Raw genomic sequence first — 17,335 nt, 5'->3', positions numbered from 1 at the left:
GCATAATTGATTCAATGCAGAACATGAATACAGGCATGATGTTAGGTTATTCAGTGTAATTGTCCTGAACTTTGATACATAAATCCTTTGCTAGATTGTGATGTAGACTGTTTTTATTGTACATATCCCTTGTTTTAATAGTGGTTTAGTTGTTACTGATATGCTTCTAGAAACAATCTCAGGAAAGTCTACTTTTATAAACAAAAAGTTTGCAATATTCTTCGTAAAGCTGTAGGTATACATGCTATGCAAAATCCATGAACAAAAGTCTGGAACAGAAGAGATGAGGCTCGAATCTCTAGATGGAAGGTCTGAAGGAGACAAATGGAGAGGTGGGAAGGCTTAGTGATATGTTTATAGCTGAGTTCCTGAGTAAATGTCGTAGCATGTTGTAGTGCGTTGTGTGACTGGAGTTTCCAAAATCTTGAAGACCATGTCTTCACATATTATATCATGATTTCATAGACCAGGCTAGAGAAGAGGAAGTGAATTATTAAGGGTCAGTATGATTTGCATCTATAATTTGATTTTATCCAGCTGCTGACCTATCACAGCTCAGTTGGTGCCCATACATGGTAGGACCAGAGAGGTGTCTGCTGCCTGACTGTGACAACAAGAAATCTGTTCAACATCTGAAATGTTTTCTGAAGGGAGGGTGCTAAGAAGCTGGAGCCAGGCTCTTTTCGATGGTGCCAAGCAATAGGACAAGAGGCAACATGCAAAACCTGATGCATGGGAAGTTCCACCTGAATATAAGGAAGAACTTCTTTACTGTGCAGGTGACTGAGCACTGGAACAGATTGCACAGAGAAACTGTGGAGTCTCCCACACCAGAGATATTCAAGAACCACCTGGAGCGATCCTGTGCCACATGCTCTAGGATGACCCTGCTTGAGCAGGGAAGTTGGACCAGAAGACCCACTGTGGTGTCTTCCAAACCCAACCTATTCTGTGATCAGCTGTGTTTTCTAGTAGACCAAGGAGAGCATTGTTGTTACAGGGTGAGCATTGCTGAACAGTGAATTTGACCATTATAGTATGGAAAAAAATAGAAAAATAATATATTTGAACAAGTATTTGAAAGTCCTTGAGTGAAAAATATACCTTACATTTTTAGATAAATACAAAACTATTTAATTTAATTTCAGGATATTTCTAATATGTTGGACTGTTTTATGAGGTCCTAGTGTTATGAATTAAGTAAACTTTTGTAATTGAGGTTTTTATGAAATAATCCCAAGAGAAGAAAGGGGAATCCTGAAATAAACAAACTGTTAAATGATTTGCATTGTTCTAGTAAAAACATTTTGAAAAAGTGAATTTTGATATGATTGGAATCATTGGATCCTACTTTTGGGATAGTATTCTAAATACTTTAGTTAATAGATCTCAAGACTGGTTGAGACTAGAAACTTTTTTTTCTGTGGACAATTTTGGAAAAGAGTAGTGGGTTTTTGCAGAGAACCAACTGAGACCAGGACATAAGTCTTTAGTGATCCCCTTCTATTGTTAAAAATATTTTCTTGATCAGTATGCAGATTTTTGGTTCTCTTTTCATTAGTAGACAAGCCAGGGTATTTGGATCTTTTAGGAATTCCTTTGAATTGAGCCATTAAAAAACAGGGCTGGAGGGGGGGAATGGTTGTTTTTGTTTTGTGTGGTTTTTTTTTTTTTTTTTTTGTGGGTTTGTTCTGGTTTTTTTGTTTTGTTTTTTTGTCTTTCTTTCTTTCTGTCAGTTGCAAATCAGGAATGTATTACTGTTGAAAGACAAAATATTTCTGTTAAATGCCTATGCACCTGTTGTATTCATCCTGATATCTGTGAAGAGTAAGCGCACAAATAACTTGTTTAAATGGGTGAGATCAAATGTTTGCAAATGTGATTACTATTTAACATTTGACAGATATTTCTTTAAACTATCTGACATATGTTTAAGATAGTTAATAAGAAAAGGAAAATATTTCATTTAAGTCTGTTTTTCAAAGTGTGGTACTGGCTGTATTATAAATACTTTTAAAAAAAATTTTAGTTATTTTTAGAGTTTGCAATAGTGCCTTTTGCTAGCCACTCTAACTTTTGCAGATGTTACATTAGTTGCAGGCAGGCTCATGTCACATCGTAAGGATTTGGTACTTCAAGATATGCACAACCATCCTTCAGGCTGCCCTGCGAGGTTTTTTTTCTCTATTGAAATTTGTACATATCATTACATGTTTTGTTTTTAAGCTCTAATATAGGTTTTTGTGTCATCAGTTTACTGATACCAACATAGGCTGCTGAATTAATTATACCAAGTGATCAGCAGAAACAGACAATTTTAGATGCAAAACCAAAAAACCACTACCTTGCAGTATTTCTTTACTGAATGTGTTCAGTTTATTTTACGTACCTATTACCTTTAAGATGTAGCGAGTAAAATCTATAAAAAAGTATTTTGAAAGGTTTCTGATGTTTGATTGAACTCTGACAATTTTAGTAAATATTGATATGCTGTTATACTCCTGTGTTTGACTGGAAAAATGTTGTCAGAGACATCATTGCTGCAGGTTTGTAAATGCAGCTTTATGCTTTTTCCAGTGGTCATTGTAGTATGAAGATACGCCATCACTCTTTTTGTTTTCAAAATATTATGTAGTGAGCAATTCCAAATTCAAAGTTCAGCATCCTAGTGGCCAAAAGGAGTTTTGTTTTGTTCTGTGAAGTACCTAATAAGTGAAGAACAGTAGTTATGTTACTTTTTATTTATCTTAATTTTTTTGTATGATCTCACTGCTATAGCTTCTGCTACATTTGAAGACTTCCAAATCCGGCCCCATGCTCTGTTTGTTCATTCGTATCGTGCTCCAGCCTTTTGTGACCATTGTGGAGAGATGCTGTGGGGGCTGGTGCGTCAGGGACTCAAATGTGAAGGTAAGCTGCAGTGAGATGTAATTTTTCAGTCTAAAGAAGAGACTTTTCCATTATGCTTCTGTGTGTTGTGTCTAAAGCAGCTTTTGAATTAGAGACAGTAAGAACTGTCAAAGGAATTAACTGATTAAAGAACTTACCTTTTTGACTGCTCTGAGGCATCTTAGGTATGGCTCTGTAACCTTGAGTGTAAAAAACTTTGGTTGATACGTAGTTTTAAGAAAAGCATGCGTGTCTTACTCTTCCCTTATGTTTTTTAATGAGCCCGTGTCTCATTTTGTATCGCAGTAATTCAGATTATTTAACTGAAGTTACTGTCAATCCATATGAAGTTGTAATAGCTAAGTTTTCTCACTTTGCCACACTTTGCCACACTATTTGACTTCTGGTAGACTAAATTAAATATACCATTTGCAGTGAGACCTCCTTGCCTTCTAAGTGCTGATCATAGAAATTTCCTGCTCTTTAAGATCATAGGTTTTGAAAAAACAGAGAAAAAAACCACTGGTTGTAATATATCTGTTTGGAGCTGTTAACATTATTTCTCTAACAATTTGCTAGAATAAAAGAGCAGGGTAGAGGGAAGAGTTTCATCAAAATTAGGGTTGATGTTTTTGAATTTGTGTTGTTTTTGGAACATCCAAAATTAATTGCTTTTTTGATTAGTAAACCATAATCAGATGGTTTTAAATTTCTCTTTTCAGGATGTGGTCTGAACTACCATAAGAGATGTGCATTTAAAATTCCTAACAACTGCAGTGGTGTACGGAAAAGACGCCTGTCAAATGTATCCCTAACAGGACTCAGCACCATTCGAACAGTTTCTGCAGAGCCCTCACCCAGTGTGACGGATGAAGCCCTTCTGGTATGGCATTCCCTAGCTGTAGAGGCCATGGGAGGAGCTGAGAAACAATGATATTTAGTGCTATAGAATCTGGTTTTGCCTATTACAGACTACAGAGGAGAGTGGTATGTAAATTATAAATTAAGAGAAGGCATCTTGACGTAGAAGGGAGGTCACCAACTTAAGGTATGTGGGTTTAAGGTATGTGTCACTTCTAATACTCTCAGGAGTATCATTTGTCAAGAATTAAGTTATTTTTAAGGCCTAAAACTGCCACCCATGCTAATATAAGTAGTTGGATCTTGAAGAATCTCTTCTGGAACTAGGTGTTTTAATTTCTTCTGTATGGGACCATTATTTCCCTTGGCCTAATAAAGGTTTGCCTCATTAGAGCGCTGTGACCCAGACACCACAGCACTAAACTGAGTGTCTGTCACAGTCAAGTCTGTTGTTAATTAGTTGGAGCCTGTATATTTAGCATATTTCTGGATGTTCAGAAGAAAGTAGGAGAAATCTCTATTAGATCCTTAAATGGCTCTTTGTGGTGAATATATGTCTGAATTTAAACGTGTAGATGTATATATAGATGTACAGTATCCACAAAAGCATGTAAATATATGGTGTACTTGTATATTCATTAATATGTTTGTTTTCTGAAATGAAAGTGGAATGTTCATTGGAGTAAATTACAATTATACCTATTTTTTATTTTTAGCATGTCTGTTCTCTTTAGCACTCATGGTCATAATATACTTGAATAGTTAAGATTTTACACAGTGTATAAATGTATCCACTCCGAAGTGAAGGTTTTGAAAACCTTAAGGTTTAAAAGAGAGGAAAGAATTTATAAGTACACACAACAATTATCATGTTTTCCTCTCAATTAGAATATTAAACTTATTAAACTTGACATACTAAAAGGACGCTGTTGCAAATTATGTAGACATGGTGTTAGATGCAGTACCATCTATGAACCATAATTATGTACTTATGTTCCTGATTATCATTAGTCTAAAGCTACTTGGAAATTAAGGTTAACATTATGAATCTGTATTTTTAATTGAAAAGCTGCATAAATGAGTAAGGTGCTTAAGTTCTGCAAACCACAGCAACAAATGTTTATGGATTAATCATAATTCTCAGCAGGTTGTTTCAGAAATTACTTTGACCAAGACAGAAAGTTTTGAGGAAGACTGGCCCTAATTCTGATCTTTTTTTGTTTTGTTTTGTTTAAAAAATGGTATGAATGAGCATCCTGGTATAACCTCTAGAAATATTCACTGCACTGTACAGTTAAAATGTAGCAAAAATTTTTCAATTTGAAAGCATTTTGAATTATATGACTGTGTTGTTTGCTGACACATTATTATACAAAATACCTGTTCTGCAAAGCTATATATTTCAAAGTGTTTGACAGCATTAATATTGCCAGTGGAGAGACGCAGTAAGTGCTGTCTATACTGCAGGCTATACCTGTGAGAACTTGTAAACATTGGTGTCCCTATGTTGATGATTCAGAACATCACACATGCTCACACACACGTGCACGCCCAAAGAAAATATATTTGCAGTAGGTAAAGGGAGGGGCCTGGAGAAATCAAATAGTTTTCTTATCTCACTTTTATTTCATGAAATCCTAGTATCATTTACCAGGTTTTCAGAAATGCTCTCACACATGGCTTCATGTCTTTTCTTCTGTTTAGTTTTTTTTTTCCTTTAAATGTATTTCCATTCCTACCCTCCCACCCTGCTTTTTTTTAAGTGGCATAAGCTTTGTCAGTTCTCATGTACCAGATCTGTCCTTTGGACTCAATTCTTCTGCAATGCTTATGAGATAAGTTTTATGGCATTTTATATGGTGATGCCAATCAAACCATGCACTTTAGAATGTCTTTCATTTTTCTACAGTCTTTGTGAGTATACTGAAAAACATCAACCTTGTTCAGAAAAGTGTACTATTAATTAATAATATTGTTTTGTTACTTTAATCACTGCTAACAAAATATAACAAAAAATATATATAACAGATATATCTATCTGTTCTTCAAATAGGACTAAAATAAATGTATTTTTACCTCTAATTACCATGTAGAGTTAGAGCAGTTGAGAAGGAATAAATCCTGGAGGTCTTTGATAGATGTAATTATCAAACTGAGTTGTTTCTTGTTTTGTGTTGATGTGTGCACCTGATAGGAGACACAGCATGTAAGCCTGCCTTCTGGAGAAACGGCACTTATAAAGTGAATAAGTTATGAAATTTTGTCCTCTAAAAGTCTTTGTGACAGAATGATATGGAATCATGCAAAATGCATCTATACGTTAATTATCCTTGCATAGGGAATCACCATGCACAGAAATAGTTTCAATTTGGGTATAAATGTTTTCATTAGCCAATAAGACATTTCATTTGAGCTGAAAATTGAATGGGGACTGTATTTAAGTACAGCTTTAAAAATCTACTTCCAAAGAATAAAATCTTCTTCTAATTCTTTACTTAGTAGTATAAAACTCATCAACAGAAATGTTAAAAACAATGTAGAAGTGGGAGGCTACAATGCAACCCAGATTTTAACATCTCAGCTCAAATGCAGTTCTTAAGCATTTATTCTGTAAAAAAGAATGAGAGTATAATATGATCCCACATTCATGCTTGCTTCTAAAATAACATTATTTTCTGTCTTTTTCTCCCCTCTTTTTCTTTGTTCTGTTTTTTCTTCTTTCCAACTACCTGTCAGTCTCCTGTCAGCCCTGGCTATGAGGTATGTACTGAAATTACTCCTTACCATGCTATTAGCAACATCCTCTTTTATGATAATCAGTATGAGTTTGAAGGCATGCAGGACTTAATTCAGATTAGTAATGTCCAGATTCCAAAGTGAAGATCATAATTCTTATGCTAAACAGTAAAATTAGTGAACATTAAAATATTTCAATACACAAGTGACTTTTGCGTTTCTTAGGCATGAAAGAGGTCATTGGCTAGACTGAAACCCTAATGGTAGTAACACATAGGAAAAAAAAAATTACTTCACTTTCAGGACTTGGGAATTTGCTGGACTAATGTAGAAAATAAACATTATATTTTTAAATATACAAGAACAAACAAACCTCACATTCAAATGCTCATCAGTGATAAACTTCTGACACCATACTACCATCGGGGTAGCTCTTCCTTTCAGATTGTGGTGGAATTAAAAATCCCCAAACAGTCTAGGATTCTATATTTCTGTGGAAATAGCCATGAACTGTGTACAAATAAGTTACAGCTCTATATAAAAAGAGTGTCAAGTCTAACTAAAAAAAAAATAAAAATTGAGCAATTCAGGTCAAAGTTTTCTCTCTTTGACTTTCACTTTGGATTTTCTAAAGAAGTTTGGGTTGTGTTTAAAGTTTCAAAAGCTTTTGAAACTAAGAAGTATTGGCATCTTTCCCTTGCAGCATATATTTGGGATGCAACCAGAAAAGAGCAGGCTTTGCACATGTTGAAAATACAACATTTTAGAAATATGACATAGTTAGTCTGAGGAATATTTTGTTATGCTAAAATGAAGATTTCCATGGTCATACATCTATTTCTTTGGAAGAAATAAGTTTATTTCCTATAATCATAGAATGACTTAGTTTGGAAGGGACCTTAAAGATCATATGGTTCCAGCTCTCTACAATGGATAGGGTCATCTTTCACTAGACCAGTTGCTCAAAGCCCCACTGAACACTTCCAGGAATGAGGTTTCTATTTCTTCCTAAAACACATACATTCTTACTGTGTGCTGCAGAATTCCAGCTCCACAGAATATCCATAAAGCAATACAAAAATGTATATATGAACCACAGTTTTTGTAATATCTAAGATAATTTTATTCTAAATACTGTGCTGTCGGATAAATGATGAATCTGCCAATCTGGATGGATGATGGTGGGTTACCCTAAAGTAGCAGTAATTAAAGGTAAGCATGAAAAAAAGGTATTTGGAGGAAAAACAAATTGTGAAAAGAAAATGTGTTAGCTGTCTGGGGCTTTGCTTTAAAATACATTTATATGACACAATAGTATTTTATTTCTATTTTTTAATATATGTTTCCATTATTTTGGGAAGTTGTTTTTGTTTTCTAGAAGTAACAAATATATTAAGGTCATTTTATAAACACACTTGAAGTGATTTCTCAGAAAAAGTCTAGCTGAGCTTTACTTTTAAAATAGGAATAATGTGTCTCTTGGGGCATAGGTAAGTGGAATGTTACATATTATCTTTGCTTTTTGATGAAGAATCAGGATTTACAATTCTTTTTTGCTAAATAATTTTAAATTTATATAGTTTTAGTTGAAAATATTATTTATGTATCACTGACAGAATACAAAGCACCAGGTTTTGCTTGCATCTGTAGATTTGTTATAAGCAGAGCTGGCTTGAGGCTTCTTAGCTATATATAGAAGAGTGATTCTGCAGAACTAGGACAGTAGATGCTCTGGGAGGGAATAGTCTTGAGTCGTGGGTGGTCATTTTCTTTCTTCCCTCACACCCAACACTTTAATATAGATGCCTTTTTGTCTTTGCCTCTGAAATAAGGAGTCCTTGTTTCCAGTGACTCAGAAATAACCACTCTAAGAAGCCTTTGTTTTCCACACTCCTACAAAAGATGCATCTCCTTATCCCAGTTCCAGTCTCTACAGAGTCTTGTGTAGGGACTCTCACCAGCTCACTGAACTGGAAAAAAAAGGTGCTTGAGGGAGGGAATAAGAGCTGGGGTGATACAGCTGAGAGTATCTTGGTGCCTTAAACCACTTCTAATTACAAGTCTTTTTCTAATGGCTGAAGTAGAGTTCATTAGACCAAAGATCCTCAAAGGCAAAATTAATATTTTCTTTTGAAGGCACTCGAGTTAACTGTGAATCAATACTGTTCTGATTTATTCTTGTCACCCTCAAGTTATCTTTCCATGCTCCAGTGATACACACTGCACATTCCTCTCTGTCTGAATGGAAATTTACTTGCAGTGTGCCCATATGTTTAATAAAAACCCCTATGGGTAGAGCTCCTGGAGTTTGCTCCAAAATCTAGAGTTCATTTGAAAATAATAGAAGGGGATAGAGGCTTTGAGTAATTAAACTGATCTAAGTAGTGTTCACATTGATCTAGTGCCAGAGGCACCAGGCGAATATAGGGTCATGCACTAAACAGAACTAAGAATTGAGAACTCAGTGAATCTGACACTGAAAGTTGAACATAGGTATTTAAATTAATTCCAAAACTTTAATGTATTTTTTAGTTTTATTACTTTTTTACAGTAATTTAGTTAAACATGCTAAAGGTCAAAATAAAAAAGTATTTCAAATGTCGTTCTGTTTTTTCTTAAAAGTGTTGCAGATCTGTGATCTATGATATTCAAAGTGGTACATCTAAGGAAGATTAGGAGCTATGTTCTTGTGGTTTCTAAGTACTAGCAGAAGGATTTGCGCATATTGAAAATTGCCAAATGCTGCAGCACACATTTTGCTTCCCTGTAGTATCTCTGAGACATTATTCGTGATCATTTGGGTTGTTGTGAATTGTGAAAACATTACTTTGAGGGATAATGGCAATCAACACAACCTTTTATCTCCACTTACGTGGCCTAGGTGTGTTCAGTGGTGCTTTCCCTCCCTTCTAATACATAATCTTGTTTTTCTGTATTGGTTAGTACTGCCCCCAGACTTACTTCAGGCCTCACAAGATAGGATTGTCTGTATCTCCTCTGTCCAGAGTCAAAACTTTCCAAACCAGTGTCTGTGGTTAAGCCTAAAGACCTGTCAGTTATCCCTGATTTGGTAAGGATGGAATGTAGACAGTGACAGATGGGGCACATTTATACAGGCGGGGGGGTGGGGGGGGTGGAACCCCAAGATTTTATATGAGAGGATGCATCAGGATAGTGCAAAGACTATCTGAAGGGTTTTGTACTGAATTATAATTTGATTATAATTTGGCTGTGATACCTTTGTGTCATCATGTGTGCTTTTTCTCCCCCTTTTTATAAGCTTTATTTAGCAGGCATAATGAAGCTGCCAGGTCTGGCTTCTGATGTGGACATTCTAATACTGCATGATACTTCTATGAAAATAACTTATTAATTAATATACTTAAAATTATGAAGTACATGATACAAGATTAAACTAAACCTAGTATTTTTGAATGAACCTCTGTCTTTAAGATGCTGGAAAAAAAGCTTTGTGCTATGTAAGTCTTACTATGGCTGCTGGTACTAGCAAATCCAAAAAGAGTTTTTGTTTTGGGAATTCCCTGGTTTTGAGGAGTCAGCATAGTCCCACAATGCCTGCTGCAACCCAGTAATCTTCTATTGTTACTTTCCAAAATAAGGCAGGTTACAGACAGAGCATTCAAACCACTGTCTGCTGCTATTGATGTCTGAGTAGAAGAAAGGTGTATGTAATAATACCCATCTGTGGATAGTTCAATATTAAACAGCTTGTACTGAAGTCAGTCCTTTGATGTTTTTACACATGTGAAATTGAAATGTTTTTCAGACCATAGCTATCTAACTGTAGTGCTTGTAGGATTAAATCATATGCTTGACTTAGAGAGGAGTGCAAGAAACCTTGAAAGACAACACAGTTGATTGCAGTCTTAAGTGTGGTATTGCAGTATATTTAACTGCAGATTTGTTTCTTTGAATTCACTTAATTACAGTTACATAGTTTAATTTGTAAAAGAAAGTCAACATTTGCATTGCATTAAAAACAGAGTTCCTGTGGTTACATAGATATCTAACATCTCACTTGACAGTAGCTTCCTGTGAAGGAATTGTGTATGAACATATTAAGGCTTTATCCTCTGCCTTTAATGTAGGGAGGAAATGCATGTTTCAACAAGTCTGTTTCAACACTAAAAATGAAACTGCATCCAAACATTGCTGTTTGGTTTTTTTAAAATAGATGTCACTTTTCTCTATTTTCCAAGTAAATAAAAACCCCTAGATTGTAATAATTTATTCTTTTGTTGAGGCAAACGTTTCAAAATTGTAGGAATACTTTTGTTATTTCTGATTGAATATCTCAGGGTAAACTGCAGGACTAATGTTGCAACACTTCTTAGATATTGAGCCTGCAAAAGGTTAGCACTTCTTTGTGTAAGTTTTGAAAAAACCATATATTTAGGAGAGTATAAGTTGCGTAGCCTGTTCTCTTTTGAGTGAAGGTTACTAACTTGAGCATGTTTCCGCAAGCATGATTGCCAAAATAGAAATAGTTGCTTTCTGACTCGTAAAATTAAAACATGAAGCTTTTTGGTAAAGCTTTTCATAATCCCTGGGACGTATTTAGTGAGGCTGTCAAAACTTTTTTTAAAAGGAATAAGGCAAACAGCAGTCTCTTTTACATTTTAGACTAGCCCATGCAGCTGGACTGCAGAGCTGGTCCTTGTCTTTGTTCCCAAGAGGCCACCTCTGTGTCCAAGCCATCAGCTTTTATTGCATCCCATTAGTCCCTTCAGCATCTCCCTACAGTTTCTTTGATTTCTGTGCCTGGAAGGAATAGATGTGAATGCTACAACGTGGTCAAACTCATCCAGGTAATAGGAACAGCTTAATCCATTGGTGGGTAAATCAGTATTTATTTCAGTTTCTTAATTGCATTTTGAAGTGTATTTGGACAATGTAGAAAAGACAGGAAAGATCTGCTGAGCTGTTTTTACCTTTGGGGGACTGTCTTCTTCCTGAAATGACTGTACAATGATTTTATGCTTCTGGCTAATGTAGAAAAATTGTTGTGTCTTCTAGTAGCATTCAACAAAGCTCACTGGAACTCACACGAGGGGCTTCAGTATATTCCAAAAATTCAAAGAAATCAAACAAGAAGAGGAAGCAAGGCTTCAGTTAAATAAAAGTGATGAGGAATGCGCCATGTTGGGGAAAAGATTGGCACTTCTTCCTTCTTGGAATTAAAAAAACCAAAAAAAACCACCCAACTCTCTTTTTTTTTTTTTTTTTTTGTCCCCAAAGTAGGAGTAAGCAAAGTGGATTCTATTAGATATAGTCAGTATTCAGTAAATGCACACATTTCTTGGTATTTGTTGTCACTTGAAAAATCAGACTCTTGAGCTCTTAAAGTATAGATTACCTTGCTGGGATGATTGTTCTAAAGGACTGTTTAGTATTTGGAACTGTGCAGGCTGTTAGTTTCCATGGTGTAATCTGGTTAAGCAATCATTTCCTGGGAAGTTTCCAGACTTGCTGAGTCAGTAGTCTGGCTGGCTACCAGGAAAAACTCATTTATCTTTCTAACAAACCAGCACGCCAGCTGAAGGAGAAGGTGCTTTGTGGAGGAGATTCTTGCTTTTCCAGTGAAAATAGGATAGCTCCTGGTTTCCTGTGCTTTCAGGGGCTTAAAATTGTGGCATCTATCTGATGCTGGGAATGCTGGAAGTTAGAGTTGAGGGATCTTGACAGTAGTTTTGGACAATATTGAGAGGAGAAGCTTATCGGACAAGAGGGAGGAGATGCTCCTCCTAATCAGCCAGTCATCAGAGGGTGTGGAAGATGCTCCAGCTGCTGCTGCCATGAGTTATCTGTCACCAGCTTCCCTTCCCCTGCTACCTTTGAGCAGGACCCAGGAGGCACATTGTTTCTGTCTGGAAGAGGGAGAGAATGGAGACAGGCCTATCAGGACTGGGCATGCAGGAGTGAGGCCAGATCCATGAATTCTGATGTCTTTTCTAGCATGGGAGAAGGTGAAACTTGGCTTTACCTCTTGACCTGAAGGCACTGTAAGTTGAGAAGTGCTGGTGCCTTCCATGGTGTGCTGCGGTGCTGGCACACAGCAGCCCAGCACTTGTGGAATGGCCAAGAAAGCTGAAATACTTTTCTCTATAAAATGGTCTTGAAGACTGACATCTTGCAGTAGGTTTTCCAGTGTTTTATCTTTTGTTTAGTATTCATTACTGCTTGAGCTGTAGAGAACACTTATGAATTACTAACAAAAGCTTAGTTAAATGCCTGTTCAGGAATACAACTTGGCAGCCATTTGAAATGAGACTAAATATTTCAAAAATTATAACTGTGCATTGACTAATACAAATGTTGAGGGAAAAAAATCCTGCCAAACAACATGACAAAAGCTTTATTAATGGTAACTCTATTTGATCAAGGCTGATGGTATGATGAGTAACTGTTTCAGCGTTATCTCAGAAGCAATCAACTCAATGAAGAGCATCTAGAATTCACTTTTTGTTCAACCTGACATTTTCTGAGAAACAGACACTAGCACATTAAAACAGAAAAATTTGCCATCAATCTGAGCAAAAAATGTAGCAAATAATTGGTCCCACACTTGTACTGTACCACACCTGAGATTTGATCAGACATCTAGGTCAGAACCAAAGCTGTAGGGAACACTGTCTCTCTCTGTTAATCATAACTGCCTAAGAGTAGTCTCAGTACATTGCAGCAACACTACAGAAGTTTCTAAAACCTACAAAGTGTTTGGTGAGGAAAACAGCCAAACCAGCTTCCTAAAATCCTTTAAGCATGAAGTCACCTAGGTATAAGTAATTTGGACTTTGCTTTTAGCAGTATTTGGTTGCCAAAATAATTTTTGATTAGGCAATAATTTGGAAAATGAAAGCAAAGTGTGATCATTGAAAATAGGTTTAATTTAGATTATATTAGTCAGGGTTCTAAGAGAAATGATGTCATTAGGAGATATTTGGATCACTTTTACTGCAGACAAGGATAAGATTGCCAAGAAATGTCTCTAGTGATAAGAATGGTAAACTGAAATATTAGTTTGTTACAGAGACATAATGAAAGCAATCACTACAACTCTTTTCCTTACATATTCTCACTCCTTTTCAGTTAAACTTTATTTTAAGAGAATAGTATCACTACATGCAAAATGTCCACCGAACGTCCAGATTCAAGAAAGAGAGAGAAAGTGTTGTGACTAATGCATTGCAAGTAGTGATTAAAAGGAAGATGAATCCTTTAGGATTTTTTTTTATTCAAAAGGGAAATATTTACATTAAATTGTAGTATGCCACAAGTACAACTCTTCTTGTGGACACTGAAGAGCACGCTCAGAGCTAAGTCTCCAGTCATAGGGTAGGGTTGAGGCTGTGACTTGTAAGGCATTGAACTAGGACAATGAAGTAGAATCAGTCCGGACCAAAATTGTTTCTATACTACACAGGCATAAAACTGAAAGAACTGCATCTCTGTTTCTCACTGCTTTTGTGAGCTTTGCCCTGTTCACAAACACTGAGGGCTGTAATTTCCAGGTGGCTTGTAGTAGCTGAACAATGCAGTTTTTGAAGAATATGTGGCTCATTCTTCTATCCTGATGGTCTTCTGCATTCCATTTTGCAGGCTTGTTCGTGTTGACTTCATAAAACTTAGTGCAATCTGCCTAAGAAATATTAGGTGAATTTTATTAGCAGTTAACAAATATGAAAGAAATTTATTCTCAAATTGAGACTAATTAAATGGTTGGGTTTTTAAATGTGCATAAGTGCTTTGTAGAGCATGAAGATTTAAACCTCTGGAAGTAACAAACCCATAATATCAGAGTATGTACTCAGACTTTTTCCAATTTTGTTTGTGATAAAGAAAAGACAGATGCTTTCTTACACTTTAAATCTAGTTTCTTTGTGGTGACCATATGTACCTGGCTCATACAATGTATTTTGCATATTTTTCCTTTATTTGAAAGGACTGCATTAGTATACTGGATCTTTATGCTTCTTGGAAAAGACACCTAATTCTACAGTGTAATCAAAGAATTTATCTTCGCAGCAAGAAATCTATATGAACTTTGTAAGGAAGAAATTTTTTTTCCCCTGTGGCAACACTGTGAAGGCAAAGCTGGGAACTAATTCCTTAGGCTCTTCTGCCATTAAAATGACTTTTCAATTCCTCTTTACTCCAAAAGTCTCAGATAGAAGCATAAAAAAAAAGTATTTTTCTATATTTTGTGACTGGGAAATAGTAATCAGATGCAGGAATTTCTATAGCATTATGTGTTTGAATCTAAGCAGTGTTTCAAGTCCACCTGAAGCTTTGGCTACTGCAGTTTTTGAACAGTGAAGGCTCACTCTGAGTGATTTGTTTTCCAGTGTTCAGTTATCAGATTATTTGTGGATGATAATGAGAAGATGCTGAGTTTTAAATAATCAAGTTGCATTTTCTCGCTTTTTTTTCTCCTTTCAATGTTAATTGTGGGTGTAGTTTGGTTATTTCTCAAGGGTAAGTAGTAGGAGAAAGCAGTTTTCTAGGTGAGTTGTTTTCTGGGTTAATTATCATATGTACATCTAAATTTAGTAGAGAAAATAAGGTAACTCATTTATTCTAGAAATTCTTTGGATTTCATGACTTAGACTGTGTGTCTCACATCAAATATATATATACATACATATATAAAATAGGTATTTAAAGGTGTGTGCGTATTTATATATATATGCACACATCATTAAATTCCTATTATGATCCATTGTGTGCAATCTAGATGTGGTAAGGTTAGCAACAGCAAAAATTATAAATAAACAGTTTTTCTATCATTAATCTACATGCACATAGAACAACATAATAATTTTTTAATGTTTATACAAAAAATACAGCCTTTTAAAGTTACTTTTGATGTAAAACAGAAAATAAGGGGTAAAAATGGTTTTTGTCAGAATGTAAAATGCTTTTTCTGAGAAATTTTAATGACCATTTTAATGTTGATTAATTTTTTAAAATAAAAACCTGTTTCAGTCACAATATGAAGTATATGATAGTAGTATTGGCAAAGGTGGTCAGTACCATTCAATTTTTTTTTAAGTAGTCTGAGAGGGGCATGATGCATGTTCTATTAGTGTTTAAAGGTGCTTACATGACTTTTTATGACATACGACAGTGTTATTGAACTGAGGGAATATATGAGTGTGATATTCTTCTAGAATGAATACAAAACTCCTGTTTATATATTTTACAGCAAAAGACACCATCAGAATCATACACTGGGCGAGAGAAGAGGTCGAATTCACAGTCCTACATTGGACGACCTATTCAACTAGACAAGATTTTACTGTCAAAGGTTAAAGTGCCTCATACTTTTGTCATCCACTCCTACACACGTCCAACAGTTTGCCAGTACTGCAAGAAGCTTCTCAAAGGGCTTTTTAGACAGGGTTTGCAATGCAAAGGTAAGTGAATGTCCTTCAGGAACATAAAAGCTAAGCATAATAAAATTAATAAATTAGTGTTTGAGTGGTTACTATGTAGCCTGATTCATGATTTCCTCACTAAACTGTCTATGTGTAGGCACATTTACAATTACACTGGATTGAGCTGCAGTCAAAATTACAGTAATTGGTGTTCTGTAGGGGCTGGCTGAAAGGCTGCTCATTCTTACCCTTTGGTGTATGTGCAGTAGGTCAGATTTTTCATTCAGGTGTAAATGATCTTGTGTTTGGCATTGGTGAACCTGTGCTTACAGCAGAATAGTTAACATAATGGACTATATTCTTTTCTTCATTGTTTTTGATGTACAAAGTCCTGTGTTTGAATTGAAGCATATGACTGAGCCTCAGCTGCTCAGTGTTTTGGGGAAGTTGTAATGGAAGTAAAATAGGATGGGGTTATATGGGAATTTAAACCCACATTTTTTCAGTGTGACTAATGTGCTCTCAAGTCTCACGGCATTGTATACCTTAGTAGGTGCTGAAGTGAGTCAGGCCCCTTGGATCGTAGCCTAGATTGCTGGCTCACCTTAGCCAGCTTTAGCCTGTAAATACAAAGCATTGTGCATGCTGTGGGGCTGGAATGTTAGCTAATGGATGCTTAAGATCACCTTCCTTCTATTACAAGAAATAATAACTGTCATAAAATTAATCAGTATACTTTGTGTTACTTCTTTAAACCCTGCAAAATTCAAACTTATTCATTTAACTTAAGGTGTGGTTCTGATACAATTTAACTAAAGTAAAATATCTAAAATATTTCTCAAAGCATCACCTATTTCAGTTCATTTCAGAATCCTGGTGACCTAAGCAAATATTAACCTAATAAAAAAAAATTAAAATTTATCTGTAGTTTGGCACTGCTGTACCTCCAGTTGGTGTTTGGATCAATCTTAAATAATTACAAGCATATGGACAACCTTAGTATATTTTTTCTTTCCTGACTTTGGTTCTCCTGGTGTGTTAGTAACTTACAGCTCTTAGTTTAAGTAAAATGTGTTCATAAGCCAAAAGAAAACAATTCCCATGACATCTAATGAAGTGCTACTTACACATATGAAAGAAGTAAAAAAAAAAATTTGGAAAATAGGAAAAGGACTGAAGGACTCTGTAGTTGCAAGTTGTCTAGAAGTTACCTTGTGATGTAAAAAACAATTTTCTCATTTAAAATTGTTGGCTAGGGTTCTTCTCTTTCAATTTTCAGTCATCAGTATTTTCTATGTAGTCATTCCCTTAAACTGCAGCTGATACACTAAAGCCCACTGTGCTTCTTTCACTGGAAAGGCAGCTCTGGCTTTGGAGCCAAGCACTTGTGTCTCCTCATTGCTGCCTTAGATGAGTTGAGCTGAGCATCTCTTTGGCTGCTGTAGTGCCGC

General features: G+C 35.6%; 1 protein-coding gene across 3 annotated transcripts in view; it reads left to right on the top strand.

Annotated features, from left to right (window-relative positions):
• The window catches only part of PRKD1 (protein kinase D1), a 115,257-nt gene that overhangs the window by 71,093 nt on the left and 26,829 nt on the right, over positions 1–17,335 (top strand). For 2 of the 3 annotated variants that reach the window (XM_072930181.1, XM_012574024.5), the window contains exons 3-6: positions 2,779–2,910; positions 3,612–3,772; positions 6,487–6,510; positions 15,713–15,923. In XM_072930181.1, the coding sequence (XP_072786282.1) occupies positions 2,779–2,910; positions 3,612–3,772; positions 6,487–6,510; positions 15,713–15,923 (528 nt within the window). The remainder of the gene's footprint in view (positions 1–2,778; positions 2,911–3,611; positions 3,773–6,486; positions 6,511–15,712; positions 15,924–17,335) is intronic. The other variant, XM_030274575.4, reaches the window with a different exon arrangement.

Source organism: Taeniopygia guttata, chromosome 5 (genome assembly GCF_048771995.1).
Source record: "Taeniopygia guttata chromosome 5, bTaeGut7.mat, whole genome shotgun sequence".
Taxonomy (NCBI): Eukaryota; Metazoa; Chordata; class Aves; order Passeriformes; family Estrildidae; genus Taeniopygia; species Taeniopygia guttata.
This window is presented reverse-complemented; position numbering and strand designations above follow the sequence as displayed.